The 19330-nt window shown below is 42.0% G+C and overlaps 1 protein-coding gene and 1 long non-coding RNA gene across 2 annotated transcripts; both read right to left on the bottom strand.

The window, feature by feature from the left end:
- Positions 1-3391: 3391 nt before the first annotated feature.
- On the bottom strand, positions 3392-5632 carry LOC132591117 (probable G-protein coupled receptor 33). The gene is made up of 2 exons (XM_060275268.1): positions 5616-5632; positions 3392-4837 (listed from the first exon to the last, which is right to left on the bottom strand). The coding sequence occupies exons 1-2, from the start codon at positions 5630-5632 to the stop codon at positions 3742-3744; spliced, it is 1113 nt and encodes a 370-aa protein (XP_060131251.1). The 3' UTR covers positions 3392-3741.
- A 342-nt stretch (positions 5633-5974) lies between these two features.
- LOC118086501 (uncharacterized) lies at positions 5975-11104 on the bottom strand. Its single transcript, XR_004692751.2, has 3 exons — positions 11001-11104; positions 9736-9793; positions 5975-6168 (listed from the first exon to the last, which is right to left on the bottom strand). It is a non-coding gene; the product is annotated as an uncharacterized LOC118086501 (long non-coding RNA).
- Positions 11105-19330: the final 8226 nt, after the last annotated feature.

Raw genomic sequence — 19330 nt, 5'->3', positions numbered from 1 at the left:
CTACTTGCATTTTTGACGTGCTTTCGAACTGCTAGGTTGGCAGGAGCTGGGACCAAGCAACGGGAGCTCACCCCGTCACAGGGATTCGAACCGCCGACCTTCTGATCAGCAAGCCCTAGGCTCAGTGGTTTAACCACAGCGCCACCTGGGTCCCTCTCACTGTAAGTAGAACTGGTTGTATAATACTTTATCATTCCCTGTTCTATATCTCTCTAAGTTTCTGAACTTCTACCTTACCTAAATCCATTAAGCATTTATCACCAACAGTTATAGCTTTAATTTTCATTAAGAATCCAATAATTCCTTCCATAACTTAGAAGATGTCAGAGTAGACCCCACACTATTAGGAGCCATCAAATGTTACACACAAACAAACACATACCATTCAGAATTTAAAATATTGAATTCTTTAGTTTCGAATGATATGAATGCAGGAAGAGAGTGGAGTGGGGATGGGAGAGAAATACAATCCAGTCTGCATTTAAAGGCAAGCTTACCTAATTCTCACTTTCCAAAACAATATGTCAGGGATGTCCAACTCTCAATAGACTGCGATCTATTCACAGTATTAAAAAACTGATAGTGATCTACCCATTGTTGTATCTACCCAAAGTTTTGAGCTTTTTTGGGAAGCCAAAGTTGTGGAGCTTTTTTAGGAAGCCAAAGTTGTGGAGCTTTTTTAGAAAACCAAAGTTTTTGTTTTTGTTTTGCTTTTTTCTAAGGAGATCGCTGGGGGACCAGAGATCAACCAGGATCTACCAGGAACACCCTGTGATCTATCACAATCTACCTGTTGGACATGCCTGCAATATGTGAACTGAAGCACAACTATCCTGCAAAATTCACACATCTCAGAATTTTACAATGCAATCCTCTGACCAAGCTGTGTGTCCAAAAACTACAAATAACAGGGTAGAATGTGCATAAGATTGAATATAGTAGTGAAAATAACATACAAAATGTATTATATTAGGGAGCATCGCTTGGCAAAAATGTGAATAACAGGCAAAATTGCACACAAACATTAGGAGGCATTCAGAGTAAAGTGCATTCTGAGTAGCAACAACGACCCACAATCTGATGTTGAAAAGTGGATAACTGATTGTAAGATTGGGAAAGTGAGAACCTGAAATTTCCCCATCATTACCCTGTCATCACCAAAGGTTGGCAGCAGCAGGATCACATCAGATATATTTATATGATCATATATGACCAGTGTAAAAAAAAACAGCTGGTGTAATAGACTCCATAGAGCACAGAATGTTGCATGAAATATAAAGCCAGGCAAGTTCTGTAATATTTCCCATCTGTGCAAATGTCACTGAAGCCACACGAGCTCTTATCTTGATTGTGGCATGTTTTACAGATGTCATTTCCTGTAAGTTGTGCTTATATCTTTCCTACTTATACTGTATTAATATATTCTAGCCGTGTCCTGTGAAATACCAATCTGTGAGAAGAAGCCAAAAAGACAGAGGGGCTCATTGTCCTGTTTATATGGTAAGTACACCTAGCTTTAACAACAACAACAACAACAACAACAACAACAACAACAAATTTATTATTCACATGCTGCCCATCTCACCGTGTTGCCCCAGCCACTCTGGGTGGCTTCCAACAAATTAAAACACAGTAAGACATCAAACATTAAAAACTTCCCTGCTGAGCTTTAGGGTGACTGCCACCTTTCCTCCTAATAGCAGATCTATTCCTTTAGCATATGAATGACAAAGAAATATTGATCAAGTGTATCTTTCACAAATACTGCATCTCCATGCTGGAAAAGATGCATCTGTTAGATTCCTGGCTGACATGCATGTGTTAAAGGTATGGAACCTTGTGCAGGGACAATGGGGAGTTAGTTGGTAGTATTTATTATTATTAATATTATTATTTAAAATTGTATATCGCCCTTCATCGGTAGTGGTGCCCGCCCTGTGGAACGCCCTCCCATTGGAGGTCAAGGAGATAAACTACCACCTGACATTTAGAAAACACCTAAAGGCAGCCCTGTTTAGGGAAGTTTTTAATCTGTGATATTTTAATGTATTTTGGTATTTGTTGGAAGCCGCCCAGAGTGGCGGGGAAAACCCAGCCAGATGGGTGGGGTGAAGAAGAAGAAGAAGAAGAAGAAGAAGAAGAAGAAGAAGAAGAAGAAGAAGAAGAAGAAGAAGAAGAAGAAGAAGAAGAAGAAGAAGCAGCATAGGAGCCCTGTGTTCCCCAGCACCCACAATATTCCCAATGAAGGAGATGGGCACTGTTGGGATTCAGGACAGTATAGAGTTAACACTCCAGGAGGCGTTCTTATTCACTGGGTGCCTGCCCAGACTATCCGGGCATTTCTTCTTTGTTCTGTGTTAGTTGGTTTTTGTTTTGGTGAGATAGAGACAGAGAAAAGCACTGCAGCCATGCAGCTTGCTTTTGTAGGATTTTCTGTTCATTTGTACTAAAGTAATAAAGACTTCTGTTAGAATAGAAGCACTGGTGTCGAGCTGTTCATTTGAGACATCACTAAGACACAGACAGCTGTCATTCCTTGCTGCGTTTTGAACTCTGCAACGTCCGACAAGAGAGAAGCGTGGCTGATCCGCTGAGGAAGCATGCAGGGTGGCCATAAATGTCGGACCAGATCGTAAATCGAGCTAATTACAGTGCCGGGCAGCAGACTCCATGGGTCAAAGGATTTATGACCCACAAACAAACATACTACAACAGGCACCCACAAATTTTAGTGCCAGCTCGGGCAAGGAATCCTTGGTGTAGCGGGGAGGTCGGTACACCAGAAGGAATCCTGTACTGCCCCTATTGCCCAACTTCCAGAACATGCACTCAGAGAACTGGGTCTTCCCAATAGGATGCCCGGTGTAAACTAGTGACTTCCTAAAAATCACTGCAACCCCACCACCACCACCACCACCCATATGACCTGGGCTGCTGTGCCTACGAGAAACCTGGTGGACAAGCAGACAAATTAACAGTACCCAACAAATCCCAGGAGCACAAAAATAACACTATCATGTATGTGTTTATTTCTGTATGTAATTTCTATCCTGCTCTTCTTTCAAAAGAGCCCAGGGTGGCAAACACCAAAGTAATAAAATAATATGATTTTTAAAATGTTTTAAAAATATTTAAAGCATTGAAAACATTAACAGCCCTTTAATCTATCAATTAAAAATTTCAAAGATGGCAGGAAGGCACAGTATGTTTCAGACATGAAATGCATGGCTGAACAGGAAAGTTTTAAAATTCCTACTGATAATTAATAACGAGAGAAACAGATGCATTTTATTGGGGGGAGGGCATTCCATAATTTTTAACTTAATTTTTTTATTTGGAAATTTAACAAAAAGAAGGAGCAGGAGGGGGGTGGAGAAAGGGGAAGGATAAAATTAAATGAAAATAGAAAGAAAAATAATACAAAAATAATGCTAATAATGATAGTAAGCCACAATCAGTGCATGGAAGTAATACCTTAATATAAGTCATCCAAATGTTCAAACAGGGGTCCAGGTGAAATTGATGCTGATATGAAATATGTTTGAGTATAGCCAGATGTCCTGGACTGGTTGGCTGCAAAGGAATGGTGGCAGGAATCAGCTGGGGCTCAGAAGAAGGCTCAGAGTCCGGGGATTGTTGGTGAGACAATGATGAGCGGTCACAGGGAGAAGAGGGAGAAGACAGGGAAGAGTCTGTATAGCCCCAAGGTTACTTCCTCAGGAATCTGGGCAGATTACTGTCTTAAGTCACTGTCAGCACCAAGCTGCTCCTGTCAATTGTTTCCCTCCCCACCCCTTCTGTCAAATTTATATTATAGGCAGATGTGATGGGTTCATCAAGAAAAGCTTTCTGAGCTAGAGCAAGAACTGATGTCTTAAAGACCTGCTGGAATTTCTCCCCAACAAAGATGTAGAGGATGGGTGTGAAACAAAAATTGAAACAGGCTCCAGTGATGAAGATTGGCTTCAGTACATTTCCCATCATTCCAGATCCCTCAAGGAGCACTGAAGCATGGTAGAGGTGATAAGGAAGCCAGGAGATGAAGAATGATGCCACGGAAGCCACCAGGATTCTGAAAGGTTTCTTAGTTCTCCTCACCAACTTTTTCTTCTTCATTTCTTGGGCTATGCAATAAGAGCAGCCCATAATGATCATGAAGGGAACCAGGAAGGCCAGGAGAAACCGAGTCACAAAGAAAGCAAATTGAACGCGATACCTTAGGGCTTTTGTCTTTTCATCATCCCAGTCATTTGAGAAAGCATAGTTATTGTCACACACAAGCCTGCCGTTCTCTACCTCTCGTGTTTCCCGGAAAGCTAAGTAAGGGGCACTCAGGGCTAAGGACAAAAGCCAAACTCCTGTGACCAGTCTCTGTGCTCGACAGATTGTGCGGTTATGCTGGGACCAGATGGGGTGGCAGGTGAGGAGGTAACGGTCCAGGTTGATAATGGTGAGAAGAAAGACAGTGTTGAACATCCCCAGAGAACCCAGCGAGTTCACGAGCTTGCAGGTAACTGTGCCAAAGGCCCAGTGGAAACCAAGAAGAATGTAGGCAACATAGAATGGCATGTTCCAAGAGGAGATTAAGTGGGTGAGAATCAGGTGGAGGAACCAGAGAGTGTTCACTGATCTCTTCATCTTCACACCCAGCACCCAGAGAAAGAGCCCATTCACAGCTGCCCCCACCAGGAAAGACAATGAGATAAAGCAGGCAATGGTTAAGTTCATGGGCCTTATGGCTACATAGGAATGGCTGGCATTTGTTCGTACTGTTGATGATGCATTTTCCAAGATGGTTGTTTCCATGAAGCCCTGGAGGAAGATAGAAAACAGTAGACTGAGTTAATAGCAGAGGAGGGGAACAAGGCAACAAGAAGAAACATCCTTAACAGTTTTTTGTTGATATGGAAATTAAAAGCATTATGCCCTAGGATTACAATGTTGGACATAACATGTAGACAGCTGGAAATTAAATTTACTAGTCAGGTGGGTAATTTTTTGGAGTGGAAACAGGCAACCCACAAAAGAGAAATATAAAGACATTAGTCCCCTTGTGTTCCAACTCATTTTCTCCAGTTGTTGCATAGCTTTTAAAAATTGAATCGAGAACCACAAGGTCTCCCAGGAGGAGCTGAAAACAGAAATGTTCATGATGCCAAGCAATGTTACATTTGGAGGAATAGGGCTAGGAGAATGAGATCACCTTGGCTATGAGTTCTAAAAGACCTCCTCCCTGCCTTATCATAGAATCATATTGTTTTAAAGTTGGAATGGGCCCCAAGGGTCATCTAGTCCAACCCCTGAAATGCAGGGATATCAACTAAAGCATCCAAGACAAATGACCATCCAACCTCTGCTTAAAAGCCTCCAGTGAAGGAGAGTTCACAAGCTCCCGAGGGAGACTGTTCCACTATCAAACAGCACTTGCTATCATAAAGTTCTCCTGATGTTTAGTTGGAATCTCCTTTCTTGTAGCTTGAAGCCATTGGTTTGGTTCCTACCCTCCAAAGCAGGAGAAAACAAGCTTGCTCCAGCTTCCATATGATGGCCCTTTAGATACTTGAAGATGGCTATCATCTTTCCTCTCTGTCTCCTCTTTTCCATGCTAAACATACCCAGCTTCCTTAGTCATTTTCCATAAGACTTGGTTTCTAGACCCTTGATCATCTTGGTCACCCTCCTCTGCACATGTTCCAGCTTGTTAATTTCCTTCTTAAATTGTGACGCACAGAGCTGGACACAATACTCCAGATGTGGTATGACCAATGCAGAATAGAGTGTTACTATTACTTCCTTTTATCTGGACATTATAGTTCTTATCAAGGAAAAAATGCTTAAAATGTACATTAGGCAAAACTGTATACAGAGATAAATTCATCAGGAGAAATTCACACTAAAATACTGATCAATTCTCATGAAGAATGTTTTTTTTAAAAAAAGTATTTGCAACAACAATTGCAAACTGATGCAGAAATGTAAACCATTAACACTGGAAAAATGAGAAAATGATACAAACAGAAACTGAAAGATACACTTGCCTTGGTTATTGCATGCCTTAAGTTTAAGAATGTCGGTGGCTACCCACAAGTGAGGGTGAGTTAGTATGTCAGTTTCATTTTTCCTCATTTTTGCAATCCTAAATTCAGTTCTCCACATTACCACATTAGTCTGCAACTCAACAAAGAAAGAAAGCCTTTATGAAAAATCATCTTCATTTTATACAAATTTCACCTAACATACTGTCAGGGGGTTGTTGCGGCTACTCTCGAGTAAAGACGCTCCAGTCTTTAAGAGTTTTATTGTGCATACTATTTGCAGTGCAGAGATAGCAGAAAACATGACCACCTAGTCACTTTCAGAACCCGGCAATGGCTTCCTTCTGCTTTGGAGCCAGCATAAAAGCCTGGGCACCCCGAAACGCCGCCTCTTAGCCCTACGTGTGGGCGCAGGCCTCAATTCGGGTGCTGGAAGGAGAGGTCTCCCCTCTTGCTGGCTGGGGTGGCGCCTGGGCTCCAACATCTCGCTGAGCCCCTCATCCGCTGTCTCTCGACCAGATGCCAAGGCTCTGATGTGTCTCTGAGCTCTTCCTGCCCGCTCTGTTCCCCATAGCGTTGCCAGGGCTCGGACGCCTCACTGAGCCCTCCCTCCATTCCGCTCCATTCCTCATTCCCTCCTCCTGACTCACTGCTTGTGCTATTGCTGGGCGAAGTGCTGGTCAGGATGATGGGGGGAGGCTCTGCTCTGTGGATTTTTATTCACATTGCTTGGCTCCAGAACTGCACCACAAAATTCAGAGCAGAGGAAATTTCAAAGGATGGCTGAATTTTAGTTCACGTACTTTTTGGAAAGTGCAAATTACTTTTGTTTGTTTTTTCTTTAAATGGGAAATGAATAAAATTTCTTCTCAATAATCTTTATTGGTTTAGATTAAAAACATAAGTACATAATGTTTAGTACAGAAACAGAAAAAGGAAAGAGAAGAAAGGAAAGGGACAAAGAGATACAAGGCACAATACATTTCTTCTACATGAATACAATAACATATTAACACAGAATTCATATAAATACAAACTCACAAAAAGAACAGAAAAGGTTTCTAGAATTAAACTAAAAAGACTTCCAAATATTTTCATTTACTATATCTATTCTTTCCTTTGTACTGCACTGTCTCGTATTACGCTAGTTTATCTCATACATCCACACAGAATATAATTTACACTTTTTATTTTACAAGAATCACTCTAATTCTGCCAAGAGATTCTTGTTCATACAATGTTTTTTCTTTAAATATTCTCCATTCTTTATAGACTCTCTGTTTCGGATGACTTCTTACTCTGCCTGTCATCTTTGCCAGCTGGAGGTATTCAATCATTAGGGCTTGCCACTCTGCTATTGTAGGTATTGTTTCGTTCTTCCAATTTCTTGCCACTAAATTTCTGGCTGCTGGTGTCGCATACATGAACAATGGTCTTATGTTTTTTTCCCCTTATTTCTATTGGCAATACGCCTAGGAGGAAGGCTTCTGGTCTCTTTTTGAAATTGAATTTAAATATTTTTTTTAAGCTCATCATAGATGTTATTCCAGAATTCTCGAGTTACTACACAACTCCACCACATGTGCAAGTAAGACCCCATTTCTTTTTTACATCTCCAGCATATGGGTGATATATTTTTATACATTTTTACTAGTTTTGCTGGAGGATAAAATTTCTTCTCAATATGTACCCATAAGCAGGACACAAAGGCTGCAACTCTTCCCTGTGTTTGTCTCCAGTACATGGTAGCCTATCTAAAGATGCATAGATAGAACAGCGGTAGATGAATTTCCAATTCATGTATGTGCTGGCTTAAGGATTGGATAGTCTTGGATGATGAGGAACTCCTAGAATTGGAAGGATTTAGAAATATAGCGGGGTGGCACACATATTTACTTCAGGAAGAAAAAGGGAAATATACACAATTTTCTGATCATGTGATGAAAAAATCAATATTTAAAATTAGGCAAGAATTCAAACCATTATTAGAACCCTAGGTACCTTTGGTGGGCATCCCCCTTTGAGATGACAACATTGGGAGGGAAAGGTAAAAACAATAAATGGTTGACATATCAGGATTTATTAATTAGAGAAGATGAACAATGGAAGTTAAGAGCATACGAAGAAGTCAAACAATACTGCAACAGTTGGTTGCAGTATTACCAGATACAAAGTATTTTCAAAGAGCATAATCAAATAGGATTTGGAAAAGGGGAATCAAAATTACAAGAATTATTATTAGAAAATAATGTGAAAACATTATCAAAAATTTATAAGTTTCTCCTCGAATGGGAATTAAAAGATGAAGAAATAAAAGAGGTGATGACAAAATGGGCCCAAGATTTGGGGAGACCAATCTATAAAATACAATGGGAAAATTTGTGGAAAATATCAATGAGATTTACGGCCAGCATGGGTATAAAAGAGAATATGCTAAAACTTGTTTATAGGTGGCACCTGACTCCTGAAAAATTAGCAAAAATATACAAGAAAGAAACAGATAACTGTTGGAAATGTGATGTCAAAGGAGGGAATTATTTTCATTGCTGGTGGGGATGTAAGAAGATATACAAATTTTGGGGGAAGATATATGAAGAATTAAAAAAATTGCTGGAAATTACCTTTGGGAAGAAACCAGAATATTTTTTATTAAGTATATTGCCAGATAATATGCCAAATGATAGAAAGAATATTTTCCTATATGCGTGTGCAGCAGCAAGATTTTTGATAGCCCAGAAATGGAGAAAAGAAGAGGTACCTACAATCCAGGAATGGCAGCTAAAATTAATAGAATTCATGAATATGGAGAGAATGACAGCAGCGATTAGAAATATTTCAAAACAAAAATCTAAATTGGAATGGGGGGTGGTTGAAGAATATTTAAAAAAAGAGAGATATAAAGACGGAATTGATGGTCTGTTTAAATTAGGCAGTCTTGGGGGGAAAATAGAGAAAAGAAAAGAAATATAAACAAAGTTAGTAGCAGAGGTATATATTATTTAGAAGTAAGCAATCTCAAGTGAAGAAAAGGGGAAAGCTAAGCGATGTGTTATGATTTGGAAGTTAATTTTTATTCTTTTTTCTTTTTTAATAGTAGGTGTATAGTGGTGTATACTTTATTATATATGTATGGATTTATTTTTTCTTTATTGTCTTTTTTGCATTGTATTTTAATGATTGAAATAAAGATTGTTTTTAAAATTAAAAAAAAAGAATTTCCAATTCTCTCCTCTCTATTTTTTCCCATGTGATTTCTCCAATTTTATATCCAAAGACCTCACTCGATTTTAGCTGGCTCTCAACTTTCCATGCTTCCTTCCCCCACCCCACTGCACATAATATCTTTGCCCAACAACAAATTACAGTAATGCAGTCTTTTGTCCACCACATCAGAGCTGCAGATTCAGCACCCCAGATGTTGTGGAACTCCAACTCCCATCAGCCCCAGCCACCATGGTCAATGACCAGGGGTGATGGGAGTTGTGGTTCAGCAATACCTGGTGCTTGCATTGCCTGATGTAGCCTCTAAAACCCGACTGCTAAATCTCCAATCATCCAGAGCTCATCCAAGTAGTAGAACATCCATGGCCCAGAATTTTGGCATTCTGATTCCCATCTTTCCCCACCTCAGGCTGAACTGGAGGCTATTGCTATCCAACCATTCCTTCTCCGTTGCACCTAGCCTGAGAGCTCCACTCACTTGATACCTTTGATCTTCTTTTCTAGAAGTGGTTGTCATCCGAACTGTCAGGACCAATCTGGAAAAAAAATGCTTAGAGAATACGGGGTATTTCACTGTGGGTGCAAATTAAACACCTTCACTTCTCCAAATAGATTTTCTGTAAAACCCACTTCTCATTTCCTTTTAGCAAATTATCCAGAATCTGTCATGCCTGTTCCACTTCCCTAAGTGATAAGAGATTGCATAAAAACACAACATTTCTTGTGAGGATTGGGGTAGAGAGAGAGAGAGATGTGCATGCATCGGCGTGTGTTTAAAATATTTTACCAGGAAAAATATTCAAGGTGGTCAAACTGTGCTTACTCTTGACTCACAGAGATCGCTTAGAAGTTAGCAGCACATTTTGTCTCATAACTTCCTTTCTAGGAGAGCTAAATACTTACATTACAAAAAAGAAAGAAAACGAATGCTCAGAGTGTAGCTAACAGGACCAGTGGTCAGGGATGATGGGAGTTGTAGTCCAAAACATCTGGAGGGCCGAAGTTTGGGGATGCCTGGTCTACACTGACTGCCAGTGTCTCAGACAAGGAGACAGTCCCAATCCTACTATGAGGTGCTGAGGATAGAACCTTCTACCTGCAAAGCAGATGCTTGAACACTGAGCAACAGTCCTTCAATTTAGTCATGTACCCAAAATCATGTCTCCTTCCCCTTTCCCTCCCCAAGTTTCCAAATTGCAAAATAATAATAATAATAATAATAATAATAATAATAATAATAATAATAACAGGAAATGGATGAGCACTGTCTTCACTTCTACCATGCCGCCTTGAGCCCAGAAGGGTGCAGAATATGATACATGAACTCCTTTGGGACCTTTCCCCCTTTGCAATCTTAGGATTACAGTTCAAAAATAGTTACAGGTAGGTAGCCGTGTTGGTCTGAGTCAAAGCAAAATAAAAAAATTCCTTCAGTAGCACCTTAAAGACCAACTAAGTTTATATTTTGGTATAAAATATACCAAAATATAAACTTAGTTGGTCTTTAAGGTGCTACTGAAGGAATTTTTTAATTTTAGTTCAAAAATAGTCATACTCAGAATAGTCTCATTTAAATGAATAGACATGATCGGAATAGACCTACTGAAGTTAATTAAGTTCAATGAGCCTACTCAGAGTAAAACTTAGCTGGATGCCACACAGTGGATTTATTTTAAAATACAAAACAAAACAAAATAGTTTTCTTAGCCAAGACAGGTTATAGTCACCAGATGTGATACTTACCGGTACTCTCCCAGAGAGGTACTGAGTCCTTCTTGCAGGCTGATTCAGAGAAGATGAGCCGGAAGAGCAATTCTCTAAGCCTTTTTTATGACCTCAGACCACAATAACTAATTTCACACCTTTGGACATAAACGTGTTTTGTAATAAACTAAGGCTTGTGTTTCAATCTCTATAAATACCAACATGTCTTGAGCAGGGCATTCAATGTTCCCTGGTGATGGGCATTCACATTCTTCATATTAATGGGGGTTTTAATTGTACTTTACTCATTTCCTTCTTTTTTCAGATTTTGAGATTAGTAAATTAAATGTACTGAAGTCTGCGGTTTGCTATATTGGTTCTGCATTTCCTCCCTCAGCGCCAGCAGCTGTGTAAGAAATACACGTTCATGTCTGAGGTGTGAAAACCACTTGTGATCTCTGCAGAAAAATTGTGCAACTTGCTAGTCTAACTCCATGAAAATAGCTGCTCCTCTCTCCTTGGACTACCTCCTAAATTCCCTTAAAGAATGGTCAGGGTGACTAACTTGTTTTGTGTCCCCACAGCAAAGACTGGAACAAAGTCTTCCTCCCTGCTCTCAGGGCCTTGGGCCTGTGAATGAGACATGTGTGTTGTCACCCCACTAGCATGACATGCATGTTCCACCCACAGGGCACCCCAAATAATGCACAAAGCAAATGCGGTGTAGGATGACAAACAGTGTTGCTACTCTGTAATGCCACAGGAATCTCCCCCACAAGATCTTCTGCTGCTCAGACTAGAAGACAGATTAAACCAAATGAAAATGCCACTCCGAACATAATACTCCCTACAACATGAGGGTGGTTACCTGGGTGCTTTAGCTGAGATTCCTGCATTGCAGGGGTTGGACTAGATGACCCTTGGGGTCCCTTCCAACTCTAAAATTCTATGATTCCATGAGGAAGGCAAAAATGATGAGTCCCGAGCCAATGGGAGGCTATCCAAAATATTTAACAGGTGGCTAACAGAGCCCATACTGTTGAGGGATGGAGGGAGGGCACCACAAGGAAAAAAGAGGGGAAAGTTTGGGGAGGAGCAGGCTTATAAACCAAGCCGTCCCCATTGACAATTGGCCAAGGCTTTACCCATGGCACCCCTAGCGCCTCCCCAGGACAAACCACTTGAGTCATCTTGTGGGGGGATTTCGGATATGGCTAACTCATCCCTACCGTAGAGTGGAAGTAGAATTTCCTCCTCATCCCCTCTTGTGTTGTGATTGTTAAGCCTGTCGATTAGGACTGCCTTAAAAAAAAAATTGTATAGTACTGAAAAATGATACATGCTTTATAAACTCTTGTTCTTAGCAATAATGAATGCAGGTGCCACAAAGTGTAACAATGAATGAATGTGCAGAGGAGTGCAAAACTCTTCAGTATAGAGATTTAATTTACTGAAATTGGGATTGCTTAAATGCATTACTGTGCGTTTAATTCTGAAATGTTCCCAAGTAACTCTTGTGTGTTTGGTTAACTTTAGTCACATGGGAGGTACCTTATTACATTCTCCATTTTGTTTTGTGTGTAAGTGACTTGTAATGGTTGCATCTCCAGGAACACCAAAGAAGAGACAGTGTTAGATAACTCTCTTTCTAAATGCAATAGAGCCGAGTGCTAATGCTTCATGACAGAGAGAAGTCCTGAAGTTGATGTTCTCCCAAAGAAGCAGTCAGGAGAAGTCTGCTGGAAGGAAAAAGTGGAAACCTCTCAGAAGGAACTACATGGCCGAGCTGGGTAATGTACCCAGAAGACTGAGTGCAAGTACTGGAAAGAGGGGGGTCGGCCGGCGCTCAGTGCCCCGCTCCCCAAGCCCGTGCTGGCACTCGGCTCCAAATATAAGTCACACCTTTAACTTTTCACAGTCAGAATTTGGGGGGTGGGGGTGGCTTATATTCAGGCCAATACAGTAAATGTAAATACTTTGCAGGTATTCTTATTTAGCTGTATGTTCTCCAAGTAAAAGCTTTTGAATATCTTGACGAGTGTTTGGACATTGTTTTAATTTCAAGAAAAGAATCAGTCCTCCACAGGATTGGGCTTCCTAGCTGCTAATTAGCTACTCTGCCAACAAAAACTACATATGTGTAAAGCAGGAATACATCAGTGAAACAACTAGATCGTGTTTACCTTTATTGAATAAATGGGAAAGCAAAGCACAGTCGTTTTCTGAGTCGACACCCAAATCTTTAAATTCTACAGTCAACGTGGCAACCTCAAGATGTCGCTGCTCTCCAGTGCCCTTCAGCCTTAGCCTGTAGGGGCAATAGTGTGTCTTGACAACCACATCTTTTATCAGCAGCCAACATGGTGCATCTAAGTTGTTGTTGCTGAGTTCCAGCTCCCGTCAGTCCTTCAGCCCAACAATATCTAGAGGGAGGCCACCTCACTGCTACTCCGAATCTATTGTAATTATTGGGGCGGGGGTATAACTGTTCATAGAAATGGCTGCTTTTCTCTCTATAGCAGCTTCTTCAAGGAGATCCTAGATTATTCCATTGAGTTGGCATCATCTGCATGGTGCCACGCCATCATTCATGTGGCCGGACTCTTCACCAGCATTTGTATCCTCTATCGGCATGATGAAACCTTTCTTTAGCAAAACAACAGTGGATGTCCTGAAAACCTGCTTGAATTTCTCCCCAACGAAGAGATGGAGAATTGGGGTGAGGCAGATATTCAAACAGAGGCTAATGCTGAAAATGATCCGCAGGACTTCTATTGTCCCCTGGTTTTTATGAAACAGCGAGAGAGCATAATAGAGGTAGAACGGAAGCCTGAAGATGAAGAAGCATGCCACGGAAACCACAAGGACTTGGAAAGGCTTCCCAGCCCTCCTCGCCAGTTTTTTCTTCTTGATTTCCTGACACATCCAATGATAGCAGCCCACAATGATGAAGAAGGGGAACAAGAAGGTGAGTAGAAGCCGAACAACAAAGACTGCCAAATCAATTTTGTAGTGCAGGGCCTCTGCTTTGTCCTTATCCTCAGTGATAAAGAAAGCAAAAAAAATTCACACAGACCTTGTTTTTGCCATCTTGAATCACATAGGAAACCAGATAGGGAAGGCACATGACCACAGAAAGGGTCCACACTCCTGCAAGTCACTCTCCTGGCTCTGGGTTTTGTGTGGTTCTGTCGGGACCAGACCGGATGGCAGGTTATCAAGTAGCGGTCCAGGCTGATGATGGCGAGTAAAAAGACTGGGGTGAGCATACCTACAGCAATGCAGAAGTTGACCGCCCTGCACAAGAATGCGCCAAAGACCCAGCGGAAATTGAGGATATTCTGGACAACAAAAAAAGGCAGGCAGGAACAAGAAACCAAGTAGGACAGAGTGAGGTGGAGGAACCAGATGGTATTCACTGTCCTCTTCATCTTCACACAAAGTAACCAGAAGATGTGCCTGTTCATAGCTGCTCCCACCAGGAAGGATATCAAGATGATGCTAGCAAGGCCCCAACTCAGGGGAGGTTCATCTGTTGGGTCATCTTGGCTGAGGTTCATTTCTGTTGGTCTGGCCATGTTGCCTTTTTCCATAGGATCTTGGAAGAAGATGGGAGAGAGAGGCAGATGAAGGGAAGAAGAAATGCAAGAAAGAAAAGAATATAAGATGCAAAGAGGCTGAGAACTTCTGGGGAGATCTGGAAAAACAATTGGTTCCACTGCACTTCTAAGCTAATGAACTTCACATTCTAAGCTCAAAATAAGATAGTAATTTAGATGTTCTTTAGAACCAACCAATAGTCTCAATACACCTTAAACCAGAGGTGTGGGAATCTTTTCAGCCTTAGGACTGCATTCGCTTCTGGGCAACTTTCCAAGGCTCATGTGAGTGGTGGCCAGGGCCAAAGGCACATATGCGTGAAAAAACTAATTGTACTTTTGTGCAGTAAGCACACACACTCACACACCTTTCACTATCCTCCTTACAGGCAGGGAAGAGGTTTAATATCCTGCCCTTCCATCCAAAGGAGACCAGGGTGGCAAAGTTCAAGGACACATTCCAGCCAAGCAAAAATACTTGAGGTGCAAAGTAGGACCAGTGAGGGGTGTGGCCTGGGGAGAGTTCCAAGAGCCCGATAGAGATGCCTGGAGGTCCACAAGGGGCCTGAAGAGCCCTGCTCTTACATATAGGTTTAGGAAAGCTTTTAATGTTTAATAGATTATTGTATTTTAATATTCTGTTGTAAGCCACCCAGAGTGGCTGGGAAAACCCAGCCAGATGGGCGGGGTATAAATAATATATTATTATTATTATTATTATTATTATTATTATTATTATTATTATTATATAGGGGGGCTCTCCTAACAACTCTCAGCACCCTTAGCAAACACTTCCCAGGGTGCTTTGAGGTGAGCCATGGCTATTTAAAGCAGTATGATATTGCACTGCTCATGCTGCTTGGGCCTGATGGGGGGAGGTGGGATCTCACAACATCTGGAGGGCCACAGGTTTCCCATCCCTGTAGCAAATGCTGAATCTCCTGCAATTCAGATCTCTAGACAACAGACCCTCATATTACCTGCAACACTGATGTCCTCTCTTCCACTCTTCTGCATCTCAAGTTGGCAACAGAGTCTAGGAGAGTTGACCTCCAAACACTCCACAAACCCCCCTATCTGCTGAGTATGCCTCACTCACCTGATGGCCTCAATCCACTTGTCTAGAAAGGCTGGTCTTCAAAGCTGTCTGCCATCTGGGTCTGCTTCCGAAGAAGAAATGATGAAGGCATATTAGTGCACAATGTCTTTAAGTTGTGAAATATGAAGCACCGATTTATCTTAAAAATGAATTCTCTGTAACTACTAGCATTGCGTCATGCTTAGTTTCCTGAATGAACTCCTTCACTCCTCCAACTTCAAGGAGCAGCCATGTGCTTTCTTCTGATAATATTCTGTGAAAACAGAGACATTGTGAGCCCATTCGGATTGTGCGGGAAAAACAACCCACCAACCACTGGGAGGTGAACTGCAAAGAGAACTTAATGTGATTCTGCATGGATTGCAATATGGGGCAATTCTAGTTACTGGAGGAACACAATCCTGCCCACAACTGAAATATGGAAGTCCAGATAGGAGGAGCACTGTGAATGGACAAGCCTGTAAATGGTGAGGAATGAAATTCCTCTCTATCTGGTGTGTTTTTCTGTTTGGAGATTCAGCAATTATATGAAAACTCCCTGCAGGCTTGGGCAAAATGGTTGATGAGTAGGGCTTCCTCGGAGTGCACTGTCAAGTCTGCATCATCTGCAAACATCTCTTGGCTAAGAATCAGCCACACTTTTCAACTTGATATTCAACTACATTATGCTTAGTTTCATTCATAAGGGGGGCTGTGGTATGACGCAACAATGAACATCATCAGACATGTCCCCATTTCCCCCTCTCTTTCTAGGCATGTGCACTTTATAAATAAATTAAGGTAAAGGTTAAGGGACCCCTGACCACTAGGTCCAGTCGTGACCCACTCTCGGGTTGCAGCGCTCATCTCGCATTATTGGCCGAGGGAGCCGATGTACAGCTTCCAGGTCATGTGGCCAGCATGACAAAGCCACTTCTGGCAAACCAGAGCAGCACACGGAAACGCCGTTTACCTTCCTGCTGTAGCGGTACCTATTGATCTACTTGCTCTTTGAAGTGCTTTCGAACTGCTAGGTTGGCAGGATCTGGGACTGAGCAACGGGAGCTCACCCCGTTGCAGGGATTCGAACTGCCGACATTCTGATCAGCAAGCCCTAGGCTCTGTGGTTTAACCCACAGCGCCACCTGCGTCCCCTGTAGAAATAAATTATAAATAAGTACCATAAATGATAAATAAGTAAATGATCTAGCTCTGCCTACACTGACATTCCAGGCATTCAGAGAGGGGTCCCTCCTAGCCCTTGGGTATCTTCGGATCTTCCACAAAATCGTCCCTCAACAGATCAACAATAGACATCATGAAGACCCACTGGAATGTTCTCCCCAGCAAAGAGATAAAGAATGGAGGCAAAATGGATGTTGCAACAAACTCCAAGGGCAGTAATTTGTTTTTTTAAAAAAAACACTTTCACAACTTCAGGCACCCCCTTGAGCAACTTGGAAACTTCATAGCGATGGCAAGGGAAATAACAGATGAAGAAATGACACCACAGCAATTACCAGTACTCTGTAAGGTTTTCCATTCCTCACTAACATTTTCTTTTTCATGTCTCAACCCATCCAGAAATAGAAGCCCATTATGATGAAGAAGGAAAGCGGGGAAGCCAGCAGGAACCAAACTAGAAAGAAAGCTCATGGAGATCCACCGAGGGAAATACAAATGATGCAATCCTTCTTCGCCTTTTGAGTTTCTCAGAAATCCTATGCTCAGGTTGTATATATGTGAATATAGAAACTGTATATCCTAAAGCATGGGTAGGCAAACTAAGGCCCGGGGGCCGGATCCAGCCTAATCGCCTTCTAAATCAGGCCTGAAGATGGTCCAGGAATCAGCATGTTTTTACATGAGTAGAATGTGTGCTTTTATTTAAAATGCATCCCTGGGTTATTTGTGGGGCATAGGAATTCATTCATTCCCCCCCAAAAAATACAGTCTGGCCCCCCACAAGGTCTGAGGGACAGTGGACCGGCCCCTGCTGAAAAAGTTTGCTGACCCCTGTCCTAAAGGCACCACAATCTCTGCTGACCTTCATTCCAAGGAAACCAAACCCTGGAGAAGCTCTTAGAACCCCCCAGAATCTCTCACTAGAATGGCATGTAACAATAGTAACTGGGCAAAACACTTGTCTATTATATGGGCTACAGCAGAGTTCTTCATTGTTAGGTGCCCAAAAGTTGTAGGACTCCTTTTCCCATAATCCCCAGCCACTGGTTGGGAAGATGATAGGAGTCAGAGTCTCAAAACATCTGAGGGCGGAAAGCCCCTGGACCTACCTGTTTAGATTGATTCGTTCCTGATCCAACCTGATTTGGATACAGAATCCAAACTGAAATCCAGAAACCCACATCTTCTGTAGCTCCGTTCATTTGCACTGCCAGATGCATGTGCCATTTTTTTTCTTACCTGGATACAATACATAAAATTTGGATATATGGTAGCCCTCAAGAAGGGTTTAAGCCTGCCAAATGTCATACAGGTCAGTCCAGAGCTTTTTGTGCTAGACATCTTTAAAGATCGCCTTTTCTCTCTTCAAAATGTAAGAGAGAGGGACAAAGAGTTGCTTGAGTGCTAAATCCTGCCAGTTCTTGTGCACCTGTCTGGTCTGTTCCATGAAGATTTTAAAAAACAAATCCAAGCTTTATGGTTGAGGTGCACATTGTTTGTATGGTGATCGTTCGCTGGCTGTTCCTGTGCATAATCTAATGGGCTGTGTGTGTTTGTGCAAGACTTCCTGATGCATTTGCACACACATGACAAAGCACTAACAAAGGCAAGACACGTAAGTCAAAAGAGAGCCGCTGCAGCAACATATCTTTATTTCCTCACATCCAGAAATGCAAGAAGGGCTTTCACCCTCACTAGAAGCTCGGCCTTGCCCTCACCGGTTCTGGAAGGCTCCTATGGAAGAGTCCCCTACACACAGAGACTTTGCGCCTGCCCATTAGGGGAAATAGGAAACCCCGAACATATATATTTTTAATGTCTTTTTTATGCTGAGATTTGTAGAGAAACCATCGACCCTTTGCTGAAGAGGCTCGCCGATCTACCAGACAAGTCCAAACTTAATTCTCTCCTCTTAGGCAAATATCACAAGATGACCTGGCCAGATTCTGTGCCCAGATCTGTAGGCACTGGTCATCCCCTAGAATAAAATAGCTTACTAGGGAAAAGCTGAAGTCCCCTTTTGGGATGCCTTAGGATCAATTTTTATGGTAGGCCAAATCTCAGCCGTACGGATGTATGTATATATCTCCATTTTAACTCATGAGCTATTGCTGCAATCTACTCTAATTGTAGAATGGCGCTGTGGGTTAAACCACAGAGCCTAGGGCTTGCTGATCAGAAGGTCGGCGGTTCGAATCCTCACGATGGGGTGAACTCCCGTTGTTCAGTCCCTTAGGATCAATTTTTATGGTAGGCCAAATCTCAGCTCCTGCCAACCTAGCAGTTCGAAAGCACGTCAAAGTGCAAGTAAATAAATAGGTACCACTACAGTGGGAAGGTAAATGGCATTTCCGTGTGCTGCTCTGGTTTGCCAGAAGCAGCTTTGTCATGCTGGCCACATGACCTGGAAGCTGTATGCCGGCTCCCTCGGCCAATAACACGAGATGAGTGCCGCAACCCGAGAGTGGGTCACGACTGGACCTAATGGTCAGGGGTCCCTTTACCTT

Source organism: Zootoca vivipara, chromosome 6, assembly GCF_963506605.1.
Source record: "Zootoca vivipara chromosome 6, rZooViv1.1, whole genome shotgun sequence".
NCBI classification, from domain to species: Eukaryota; Metazoa; Chordata; class Lepidosauria; order Squamata; family Lacertidae; genus Zootoca; species Zootoca vivipara.
This window is presented reverse-complemented; position numbering and strand designations above follow the sequence as displayed.